This window comes from Serinus canaria, chromosome 7 (assembly GCF_022539315.1).
Source record: "Serinus canaria isolate serCan28SL12 chromosome 7, serCan2020, whole genome shotgun sequence".
Classification (NCBI taxonomy): Eukaryota; Metazoa; Chordata; class Aves; order Passeriformes; family Fringillidae; genus Serinus; species Serinus canaria.
This window is the reverse complement of record NC_066321.1, coordinates 19,919,521-19,932,062: the sequence shown is the minus strand read 5'-3', so window position 1 is coordinate 19,932,062 and position 12,542 is coordinate 19,919,521. Positions and strand designations below refer to the sequence as shown.

Genomic DNA, 12,542 nt, shown 5'->3' with positions numbered 1-12,542 from the left:
CCTGTGCTGGTTTCGTATTTATTCCATTCTCAGATCCATGATAAATGTATACTTTGCCAAAACCATCATATGGAGCCCCAACTGCAATATCTGGTGAAAATAAATTGCAACATCTAAAATCATTCTTGGTCTTTCTGCAGCATGCAGTTAAAGGCTGCATGTTGCAAGTCTGGCATTGGCCAAACAATCTCACACATTTTTATTGTTCCTGTTTTCCATTTACCTGGATATCCGTCCTGATTAATGTCCCCAACATTTTCTACTGCAAGTCCAAACATGGAGTCAGTGGTTCCGTTTAAGCGAAGAGGCTTCACCCCTGCCCACTTGCCTTGGCGGTTCATGTAGATGTACACGGCACCCCCGATATCCCCACTTCTGTCAAAGTACTGCGGGGCCCCGACAACAATGTCCTGCCAGCTTAGAATGAAAAGGGGAAAAAAAAGGCAATGCTTTTGTGGAAGAACTCTGAAGAATAACTGCTAAAACTGTGAGCTCAACATCAGCTGCCCAGAAAGCTGCTGAACAAAGACTAAAATGTGCATTAAACTGGTTGGGCATCAACTGCCCCACTGACACTGCAAGCTGGTTTATTCCCTTGATGGCATACAAGGACCTTCTATGGTCCTCTTGGGGTATGAGACTGGTTTCTTGTTTCTCGGTTTACAATAATTGTTTAAATAAGACTCTTCATTAGAAAGGTAGACTCCATCCTGATTGATTCTCAAGACAATCACCATTTCCTCCAGGAAGACATGGAAGATGTCATTCCTTATATTTCTAATGTGAAAAACCAAAGCAGAAATAAACAAGATCGCTATACCCGCAGCAGGAGTTAATCACAGCCATACCCATCACTGTTGAGGTCCACAACAGCAACATCATAGCCAAAAGAGGAGGCCAGCCCTTCTCCTTCAAACATGTGCTCCAGGGAAAGTGCTCTCTGATTTTTTTCTTTTTTTAGTAAAACAACTGCTCCGCTGTGGTTTGCTCTTGGGGCACCAGAGACAAAAGTCATCTCATCTTGGGAGACAATTCCTTTACCAGAGTCCAAAGAGAAACCTTCAACAGAGAAAGAAATAAAGTATAAATTAACTGAGTAACAGCTTGTATCTTAATATGAAAAAATAAACATTTCCCCAGCTATATTAAAGTGGTATATGGAATACAAGTTTTGTCTAAAACACAATGTGCTGTGGCTGGGAATTCTCCATTTCTGTTTGCACTGGTGGATGCAAGTCAATACTTTTTTACATTGTCACAAACGCTCCTCCATACATTACAATTAGTATTTCCCCACAAAACACAGTACTTCATTGCTCACTTGGACCTGCTTTTCACAGACACCAAACACAGGATACATACAGCTTAGACACAATTACAGCTTTACCACTTGAATATAGCTTGAGTACTTCACCTCTGGCAAAATTATCAGAAAACCTCCTAAGTAAAGTCAGTATCAGTTCTATTACAAACATGCAAAATGTTCTGCACAAGCATTTTCATATGAATGATGTATGCAGTATTTGAGAATCAGCTTACACAGTAATGGTGAAATGGGCAATTTTAACTTAACGCAGCCCTAAAAATGACATGTTCAAATTAATTTAGTCTTACAATACATTTTAAAATATGAAAAACCAAGTTAAAAGACTATACTGCATATACCAATACAGCCAATGAAGGCCAAAGTAGAAAAATGCTCACTTTGCAAGGAAGGAAGATACCAGCCAGATGGGAGTCTCCCTCTGAAACACTTCACCACTACTATGGAAATTCTCAGTTACAGCAATTCACAATGAGACAGTTCCAGAAAAAACTGAGGGAGTCCCAGCTGTGGGAAAGATGAGAAGGTTCGGAGAAACGCATGACAAATCAGCATTTCTCTCAAGCCTTGTTACTTTGCTGTCTCTCCCTTTATCTGAATCCCTGTTTTTTTCATGCTTTACTTATAATATATTTGATATGAGAGGGGATAGAGGGGAGAGGATCATGACAAAGGTCTGGAAATTATGTCTGACCAGATGCTGCCACCTCAAGTGGTCACAAACCTAAGTAGCTATTCATCATTACATCCACTGACTTGTCCACCTGTATGCTGGGAGGCAATGTTTTGTACACAAACTGATCTGGATGAGTATCAGACACAGCTGTCAAAAATAGAAGACCTATAAATATGAGTGAAAGATTGAAGAGAAAAAAAATAGCAGTTAAACAAAGCACCTATAACCACATTTGCTTATGGTCTAAACACAGAGAACAGTAATGCCTGGGATGAGCTGGCTTGCCTAGAAGTGGTTCTGATTATTACAAATCAAGGCAGCATTTGCATTTAGGAGATAAATGTGTTGGTTATGCAACTGGAAAAAGATTATATGACTGTTCACAGCAAAAGGCATTGGCCTCCACAGCACTCCTCAATTCTTATTCCACCAGAAGATGCTATCAACTTGTCTAATCTAAGCTCTTAGGATGATTTTTCTAGGTACCTTTACACCCAGTAATTACTGCTGATATTTAACAGAAGTTTATGTTCTCTTTCTCTTAACATATATGTACCTCTAAGTTTACTCTCTTCTTGACTTGCTTTTTTACTTTTTACATTAGCAATGCCCATCCCATCTATTCAGCTTTCCATCGCTCACACAGAAATTCCAGTCTCAGGTTACCAAAACTCTATTTGTTGCATATGCCAAAAGCAGTGGATCAACACACCACAGACATCTCCACTGGAACAGAAGGATTCTTTACACTTAATGCCTTTTCAAAAATGCAGCATAGCCTTTTTAGTGTATCTCCCTTGTGTACAGAAAGGTCACTGGCCTAAGGACATATTCTTTGCTTTCCTGACTGCACAAAGAGCAAGAGATTCACCTCCTGCAACACACACATGAGTAAAATATAAACAGTACTTATATTATGGCATTTTAAAGGTCTGTTGAAAGCCATTTGAATTTTAAAAACATAAAGAATAGAAGAATTGCACTTACCTACCAGGAGAGATATCTACAGCCGTAACAGTTACATCCAGAAACTCAAATTTATAGAAACTTTCTCATACTACATTGCAGAGACTGTGCAGCTAAAGACTACAGACCCATTCATTGTACTGACCCATTTAAGTGATTATAATCAGTCCTGGAGATTCCATAGGCCCTTGGCACAGCCCTTGAATCTCACATTACAACAGCAGCCCTTCTAGGTACCTCAGCAGTATCACCTTACACTTAAAACTGGCCCATACATGTTAATGTAGGGAGGCTGTGAATTATCCCGAAGAGTTAACATGCTACAGGGTCCACAATGGAACATCTGCTCCCATTTCGGATCATCACACCAGGCTGGGATCACAAATGCTTAAGAGACCTAAAGAGATTTACCACATGTACTTAATCCTACCTAAGTAACTGTTAGCTGGAACAGGAACTAGATTCTTATCCTGGCGGCTCTCATCACCAACTTCGTAAGGCCCATCATCAAAGATACCCAGATCATAAAATGTCTGATTCTTTTGCTCTGCACGAACCACCCCTGAAAAAATGAAATGATAAAATAAAAGCAAACAAATAATAAGTGAGAAAAATAACAAATAAATGTTCCCAACTTATATTAATTATGATGAATGACACAGTGACTGCTGTTAAAATGGGACAAACACAGAATAGTGCACTGGGTTAGTGTTTTGTCTCTGTTCTGTGTGCCAGAAGCTCATGCTGCTCTACAAGGAAGCCATACAATGATCTGGAAAACATGTGATACTAAGGAAATTCTCAAAAAACCCCATTGAACTGGTTTGGTCATAAACCACCCTCATCCTGTATCTCTTAGCCTTATAAACCTTCTCTTAAAAAGTAGGTAAGTACACAGGAATTTTTTAAAAATTACATTTCATTATGACAAACACCAGCATTATACTTAGAAACAGTATTTAAGAGGAAAAAAGCTATTGTTCAATAAAAAGTGTACTTCCCTTTTATCAATTGGCATAATTAAGGTTTTGGCAAGCACAAACATGTTTTTCCATTACACAGAAGAGTACTCTTAGGACTGTACTAGCACTTCTCTGCAATTAAAGTAAAATGGTGTCTGCACTCAGTATGCTGTTTCAGGTCAGTCAGATTTTGTTGACAGATACATGGAAGATTAAGTTTTCACTAAAGTACACCTTGTGCCAGAGCTTAACACACTGATTTTGCACGGTTCATACACCAGGCACAGGTGTACGAGGTGGAAAAATGCAGTGCTCGGAGGATCAGATGTTCTCAAGAGGAAAGTATTTACAGCTGTTGGTGTAATGAAGTGTGATGGGAAAAATCACTTCTCGAGACAGAACTGGGCATTTAGATGCTTCTGAATATAAACTAACAAAGAATATCCAGGGTTTTTTCCCTCTTATGTTTGGAGAATCTCCTAGATGACACAGAGTACTTGGCTCTTAGATTATCCATGAAATTTTACATGGACACGCATGGATTTAGATATGAATATATGCAGTATTGCTGTTACCTTCCTGCAACCCTTCAGTATTTATTTTGGAATGCACTGGTTTCCACAAACTTCACAAAGAATAAAGGACAGAATATTGCAGAATAAACAAAGAGTTCAGCAGCTATCTAACATTTGCTCAAACGCAGAAAAAGAGCTGGTCAAGTAACTCATACAAATTTAGTAGTTTGTTCATATGTGTGAAGTTCCATTATTCATAAATACACACAAAGATATTTAAAGAACTTTCAGTAAATGTTGATACAGAAGCACAGCATTTTGTAAAAACAGGGTAAAATCCCTATTATCTCCTCTCCCCTTAAAAACCAACTAAAACTCTGGATGAAACCTTTGAGAGCAATCTCAGAGGAAATGGGAAGGGTAGGCAGGAAGGAAGCCAAGTCATACCTTTCCAGTTGTAAGTGCCTGGGGCACCAAACACAATATAATGATAGTCTCTAGTAAAAGTAGCAGCAACACCTTGCTGACAGGAACCAAACTTCTCATGGCCTCTTAAACGACCATCACAAAAACTCCATACTCCATTATCCATATCATCCTTAATAGTGAGGTCCTGGCTCAGCACATAGCACCTTCCAATGATATCCCGGGTTTCCTGCACTGTGTTTACATACTGCCTTTTCTCATAGCGATGTGCACACGTCTGCAAGACAGAAGAAAGAATGTGTGATGTGTCTGTGTGTACGTGGGTCACCACAGAAGGCAGGGCTCATCTAGCAGTCCCTCCTGCTACCAACGCTGCAAGGCACCCTGCAGGCACACCTAAGTGCCCAATGAATGTTTCCTACAGGCAACACATGGGAAAGGCTGGGCACCTACAGATACCAGGCACAGCAGTATGCTTCATGGTCAAGGAAGGCCACAGGGTTAAATCCCTAAAGCCCTTCCTGATACTAAATCCCTCTCTCAAGAAGTAAGGAGAAAACCACCTTCTCTCAAAGAAAGAACTGGCTGTTTCGCAACAGCTCTCAAAGGACTGACACACCCGTGCAGGACACAAGAAGCTGGTTCAACTACCATCTACCCAAGACTATTCAGAACTTGCCCCTTACAGAAAAGTGCCACTAAGCAGAGGCTGAAAGCTTTTCCAGTGGAGGGGAGGGAAGTTGCTCCTACTTCCTCTGTTGGATGTTCCACTTACAGGGTAAATGTCACTGGGGCAGAGCTGAAACACTAAACACATCTTGTTCCTTATCCTTTCGGACTATCCCCTGGAAAAAGAATTCTCATCAAGTACTTAACACAAAGGATGAACAGCCACTGGCTAAGCAGTGTAACCACCAAACCGCTGTAAAAAAATGTGAACAATCAAGAGCCTTTGCCAGCAGTGTTTCTCAAAGACTCAGATGTAGCAGGTTGTCTGAAGAACACAAGCAAAGTTTGTCTCAGCTAACAAACCTTTTCTATGGTTCCTATCAAGGCCTAAATGTTATGCAAACAGCCAGCTGCTCCACATTAGAGCACTGCAGTACTGTCCTGCTGCAGCGACATCCAGGCTGCTCACACATCATCTGAAAAGTAAATTCCCCACTTACCATGAAAAGACAAGACAGCATTAGTTGATGACCAGTTATTCAGTGAACAGGACTGTTTCCACGTGTTCCTTCCCACTTTGGGTTCTGAGGCAGACCAAAGCTAGTTATTACTGCCTCTAAATGCTTAAATAACCAGATTCACATCCTGAAGTCACCTGCCCCCAGGTTTGGAAGCAGTGACATTAACCTCCAATTAGATGAGGAAGCTTCACTGCACATCTGTTTTCTGATGTATCTGGTATCTTGCAGCACCACAAGAGGTTTTTAAAAAGTAGCATTCTCAGTTAAATAAACTCCTTCTCTCATAACTCCCAAAACCCTTTTCTGTTTAATATAAAATAAGAAGTATCAATGTATTGTATAAAATAAAGAATAGCAAGTAGTCTTACCGCAGTGCAGCCTAGTGCAGTGAAATGAACACATTAATTCACAGCAGCTACTCAGTGGAAGTCCCTGATAAAAGCTGAAGTGAGGCTCATCATCTTGGAAAATAGGCTGGTGATAACCTGCTACTTTTACAGCCTTATACACTATTCTTCCCTATTTCTGCAGCTAGTAGTATTTAAAAGAAAAAAATGTGTATATGACCAAAAAAAAAAGTGTACCCCTGGAAAATAAACTGTCCATCCTAGATTTTTAAAAATCTAGGTTATAAAGAGAGGCTAACTCATTGAAAAATAATTTAAAGCTCTTACAACCTCAAATGCCTTATTTTGCTAAGGAGACACTGAAGTCCTTAACTACAAGAAATCAAAGGAGTAAACTTAGGCAAAGTTCCCTTTCAGCAAGCTGCACAGAAACACAGACCTTTCAGAACATATACTGTAGACCCCAGATGTTTTTGTAAGTTAGTCCTTTAGCACTTACCACCACGTTTCCTCCTGGCCCCTGACTCTGAACAGTTACACCCATCCATTGGTCTTCTTTACTCTCCATCTTTGGGTCAGCTGCAAAGTATCATAAAACAGCTTGAAATATTAACAGTTCACTACATTTTCTTTTTTCTGGGTTTGTTTTTTTTTTTGATTCACTGGTTTTGGTTTTGTTTTTTTGGTTGTTTTTTCTTGAAGCCCATGTCAGGGGAGACTCTTCATACAGAACTTCATACAGACAGTCTGCAGGTGGCAGTGTCCGTTCATGTTATCACTAACAGCATCCATTTTATTAAACTTCTAGCCTATTACTTCATGTTACATCAATTTACAAAACAGTAAGAATCTACCATGATTTAAGCATCTTGTAGTAACTTAGCAATTAAGCTACAACTTACTGTGATACAAAAAGTAGTTATGTATAAATCCCTAGAAGAACCTGTCTGATACACTGGCTCAGGAAAGGACATCAAACGAGAACAGTCAACTGTTTCAACTCAAAACAGAAGCAGTGAAAAACTTACTCTCCTCATCAAATTTGACACGCAGGCAATTTGTATTTGGAGAGGCAATGTCACAGCTGTACAGCCCTCCTGTTCTGTTGGCTTGTTGGGCTGGAAAGGCCTTTTCCCGAGGAGCTCCAACCAGCAGTCTGCAGGGAAAACAAAATAATTTAAAGGAATATGTAGAAGAAATACTAGAAAAGAGAGAGGCAACAGAACCAGGAAGTGGTTTCACCATGTTGCTAGAGGTTTGACATGTCAACATTTGAAAGTGGATGAAAAACTGCACCACAGCACTGCTCTTTTAAAAAGAGAAAAAGGAGGGAGAGGAAGGAGAGAAGTTCTATAGCAGTAATGCAGATTACAATTAGACCTGCAAGCCAGTACCTATATTGTTATTCCTGTTATTGTTGTTGCAATATTCACTGAGAGTGGTTGATAAAAAGTAGGTGTCTGTTAGTTTTGGGAAAATAATCTTTTTATCAGGGCATCAAGTGGGGTATTTTTTGCCTTACTAGAAAAATGTACCATTTAAAAGGTATACTTGAAAAATCAAAAAAGCCAGATTACTTAATTTAAAAATAGAAAGTGTGCACAGAACTACAGAAGTATGACATGAACCATGCATCAGTGTGAATTTCAGCATGACTGCAGTAATACAAATGAATCAGCTCTTATACTGAGCTGTGCTACGTGCTCAACAGAGTCCTTCCAGATAGAGGACACATTCCAGTCATTACTCTGTGGCTACTTACTCAGCTGTGATTTAATAAAAGAATTTTAATCAAGTTTGAGCTCATTATGCCAAAACCAGGTTAGCTTTTTCTGCAGCTATGCATGTTTCATTTTAGCTTTCTCACTGGCAAGCAAAACCTCTTTCTGCAGGTCAGAGGTAGGGGTAGAGTGAGGGGATGCTCTTCCAGCTATCACCATCTCCTTATATTGGCAGATGAAACACAGACACTTTAAACCTAGGAACTTTTCCTCTGCCAATGAAGAGTGACAAACCCAAATTCTTAATTTCTCTTCACCTATGCTCACAGTATGATTCATCTTATTCACTGGGACTTAACCCCTGAAGGTCTGTGGACATGGTCTAGTGTAACTACTTTCAATTAGGTTTGAATGTCCAAAATCCTGTTCCAGAATGCATACCCAGGTAACAAATTAACGCCCCAATATCAAGAATGCAGAGTGGGAGATGAAAACCCAAGACACTCCAATACACAGACAATTTTACTGATTTTTCTATCCCCATGGTAGGTTTGCCTTGTTACTCTACAGAAAACAGAAGCTCAGCCATACAGTATACTGAACATGAACATCTCCGAGCATCAGTTCCTGTCAGAGACTTAGCTTTTTATTATTTGAGTTATGATGACTTAGTATCTAATGTTTACCATGAGTCCAACATCACAGAAAAGCAGACAATTGCTATTCCTCATGTAAATTATAGAAACAGATGATTCTAACTGTTAACTAGAATCCTGATTTTCCCCACACATCTTGTTCAATACATACTGTAACCTAACTGGGTTTTCCCTGGGCCAATCAGACTGCACAGGTGTTAATCTACAGAAATGGAACACAATAAACCATTAATATAATTTAATTTAAAAGACACATCTATCAAGTGACAGTGTTGGGAGGAAAAAAACCCTGAATTCTCTCATACCCTGGCATAAAACTACAATGTTTTTTAGCTCTAGTTATAATTAAAACATGTGTCTTCCAATTTCAAACTGAAATTCTGATTTTTAACCAAATGAATCAGTCCAGTTGCTCTATCGATTAGAATTATTTTAGTTATTGATTTCTCTTAATTACTTATTGAAAATACGTGATAATAACTGAAGTCCCACTGCCAATTATGTAAGTCAGCATCTTCTGACTTACAGGAAAAGATTTACTCCCTTACAGCTGCAGATTCATAGCCAAATGTAAGATAATCCCCTAAGATTAGAGCTCCAGCATTGATGTATAATGTTTTAACTGAGTGCCCTTACCGAGACGCAGGCTCAGGGGGTGCTGCCTGCCCCACACAGACACCAGTGACCCCAGCTGGACCTGGGTGTGCGAGGGCAGCTGCAACACAGCTCTCAAGGCAGGGACCAGCAGAGCACCACATCCCTCCATAGATCCCTAGGGCACAGCTACACCCACCCTACCCCCTGCGCTGTTACATTACACCCGAGCACAACGGCTGAGGCAAGAAAAGCTCCATTTCACCACTTATGCCAAGTACTACTCAAGTCTCAGAAAAGGTATCAAGACATCTTACTGACTTTATCTGCATCTGGAGCAGACCTTTAGATAAGTGTTTGTAGAAAACATGCTTCATAAACCCACATATCTCCAAGAAGCAGAAGAAGGTGAGAACTCACTGCCCACATTCAGGTAGGCACCATGTAACTACAGGTCTGACTCCAGATGCACAAACAGCCTATGAACTGCAGGTCTGGCTGCATTTAGAAGAACCAGTCAGATTCTGGAACAGCATGATTTATTGAATGCAACATACAACGTTCCTCTGGACTGAGGGTGAGAATGCATTAACTGCAGAGTAGCTCATACAGCACTAACAGTGCTACTGCAATCACAAGCTTAATATCCCAGTCAACACCCCACACAGCTTACCAAAGCACAAGGCTTACCAAACAGTGTCCCTACTGGGGGGGGGGGCGGGGTGAGGAGGACAAACCTGTCCGTCTGTTCCTGCAATTTCACTCAAATTCTCCTCCCCCACTGGATGCAGAAGTGGGGTACTTTTATATCTTGTTCACTGTTACTGTGCTCAGTGCCATGGGTGGGATTGCAGTCAAATCTTCCGTTCTTTGTGGGCATATTTGCAGAATATGTCTTGGTAGGAAGTGTACTTGGTTAACATAAAACATTTCTGGGTATCAGGCAGAAGAACAAGACCACATGGCCTATGCCTCACCTGACACTGCCACCCCCAATGCCACAGCAACACCAAACCACAAGCCCTCCAGACAATTTCCACACTGGCACCTAGAGGCACCATGGCATATTGAGCTTTGCACTGTCTTCACTACTTTTTGCTTTTAACAACCAGTATTCAGCAAGAACAGTAGGGTGAACACTGAGAAGAAAAGGTGTACCTTTATTTAATCAGATATGGCCCAAAAGAGTGATTAAAATTCAAAGTAAAATACACGAGCTTTCCATTTCAACACATACTACAGAATATTAACCAGTAAGGTGCAGATTTTAAAATCCTCCCTGCTTTAATTGGTAATTCTTGAAATGTTTAGTAGGTAGCTGTGGCTCCCTCTCAGCTAATGAAAACAACAGTGAGAACTGGGAGTGGTTTCTGCTCACAGCTATCTGAACTCCTTCCAGCACTGCTCATGAAACTGTCTTGGTTGCTTCCAAAAGGAAAGTCAAAGTTAAGATGCAAAAACCATATCAAAAGAAATCCAGAAATCGTCCAACCTCCTGGAAGTATTCCCTCACTCCACAGTGAAATTCTTTTCTTCACTTACAGTCTGGAATTGTCCAAGGGTAACATATGATTTTTGCAACATACTTCAGAGAAGAAAAATTATCACCAATTCATTACAGTTCTATTTTGGAAAAAATTCTCAAAAGAAATCAAGTAAAAGGAGGAAGAAGATCTTCCATGTTTTTTACAGTAAATATCCTGCTCATCAAAATAAGAGGCTTCCACTGAGTAAATTACATTTTGATTTAAACAAATACAAAAAAATACCACAGTCTGCACTGAACTCAGATACTCTGCTATCTCCCAAAGCTTTCTTCATTCCTTAAATTCTTTCCTTTTCCATGGTGTCCTTCTACCCAAACAAGGCACCACATCTTTGCCAACCTTTCTTTAAAAGTAAAAGCAAACACATCCGTAGTGCCTACTCTGAGCCTTAATAATAATAGCTGGAGTAGAAATCATGAAAGTGTATCCTGGAAGTTAACCACTTCCACATATAGGTGAAATAAAGCAGTCACTGGTCTAAGTAATTTCCAATTCTGCAGGCTCCAGTGAGCACAAGTTTCAAATTGAATATTGCTGTTCTCAGGCAACAACGCTGCCACTGCAGACTTTGCACTTCATTATGTTTCCAGAAAGACTCCACAAGGAGGCAAATTTGGAAACTGACAAAGCTAAATACCATGATGAAATGGCTCACCCTTGACTGGACAGTTAGACTCCTACATCCTTTCTCTCTCCCAGTTCCAGTGCCCTCTTGGGAAAGAGTTTCACTAGATTAAGCAAAATGAAGAAAACAGAGCCACTAGCTCTAACTCAATTTAAACTTTACTACAAAATCACCAGCCATAAGTCATCTATCAAATGTTTAAAGCCTCCAGGCAGAGACCCCTGATCACAATGTGGGCATCTACAGCCCTCGACCTGAGCTCTATTTTCACTCCTCTGCAATGATTGCGTCTCACCTGTTAATGCGTTTAACCACCACAATATTTCAACATAACTGAAGTTGGTCAGTGGGACAGCCACTGTGATGGCCCTACCCCCACTTCATGCTTGGATTTGCCATTCCACAACAGAAAAAAGTCACAGGACAAGAAACCACAGACTAATTAGCACAGAGAGACTGTCCCTTCATACACTCAGGCTGCTAATGGCAACTGGAGCTGAACCATGGGCTCTTCCAAAAAAAAAACCCTCCCCAGCAAAATACAACCAGTAACTGTGTCAGCAGGGAGCTTACCTGTGATGCTTTTCACAGAGACACCATCATGGCCAGTATGTTATTAACAGCTATTTTAAGTGACTGAATATTCTCCTGATCTGCTACTCCACAGCTACACTTTGGAACTAACAGTGCAAAGCTGTGGCCAAGTACATCATTAATGTACTCTGTTGCCTGGAGGCTTGGCACTTGAAAGATTGCAATTTTCATTTTATTTCTTCAGCCTTTTTTAGGAAACAGATTATGACAGAAGCTAGAAAAAGAAGCCAAAAGCCAGACAAGGACTAGGGCAAGCTAATACAAAGCAAAACTGGAACTACAAAGATACCTGTTGTTCTGGAAAGGCCACTTATTATTGACTTTCTGAAAGTCACATGGAAAAATAAACACTTTCCCATTACAGTCCAGAGCCCAACCTGTCTGGATTTGAAACAGGTT

General features: G+C 40.3%; 1 protein-coding gene across 4 annotated transcripts in view; it reads right to left on the bottom strand.

Annotated features, from left to right (window-relative positions):
- ITGA6 (integrin subunit alpha 6) overlaps nucleotides 1-12,542 on the bottom strand; it is a 39,809-nt gene that overhangs the window by 14,960 nt on the left and 12,307 nt on the right. For all 4 annotated transcript variants that reach the window (XR_007777958.1, XM_050976808.1, XM_018911539.3 and 1 more), the window contains exons 2-8: nucleotides 7,435-7,562; nucleotides 6,906-6,985; nucleotides 4,891-5,146; nucleotides 3,397-3,528; nucleotides 849-1,059; nucleotides 224-417; nucleotides 2-90 (exon numbers count right to left, since the gene is read on the bottom strand). Coding sequence is in view for 3 of the 4 variants with exons in the window: in XM_050976808.1 (XP_050832765.1) it covers nucleotides 2-90; nucleotides 224-417; nucleotides 849-1,059; nucleotides 3,397-3,528; nucleotides 4,891-5,146; nucleotides 6,906-6,985; nucleotides 7,435-7,562 (1,090 nt within the window). In the remaining variant the exon portion in view is untranslated. The remainder of the gene's footprint in view (nucleotide 1; nucleotides 91-223; nucleotides 418-848; nucleotides 1,060-3,396; nucleotides 3,529-4,890; nucleotides 5,147-6,905; nucleotides 6,986-7,434; nucleotides 7,563-12,542) is intronic.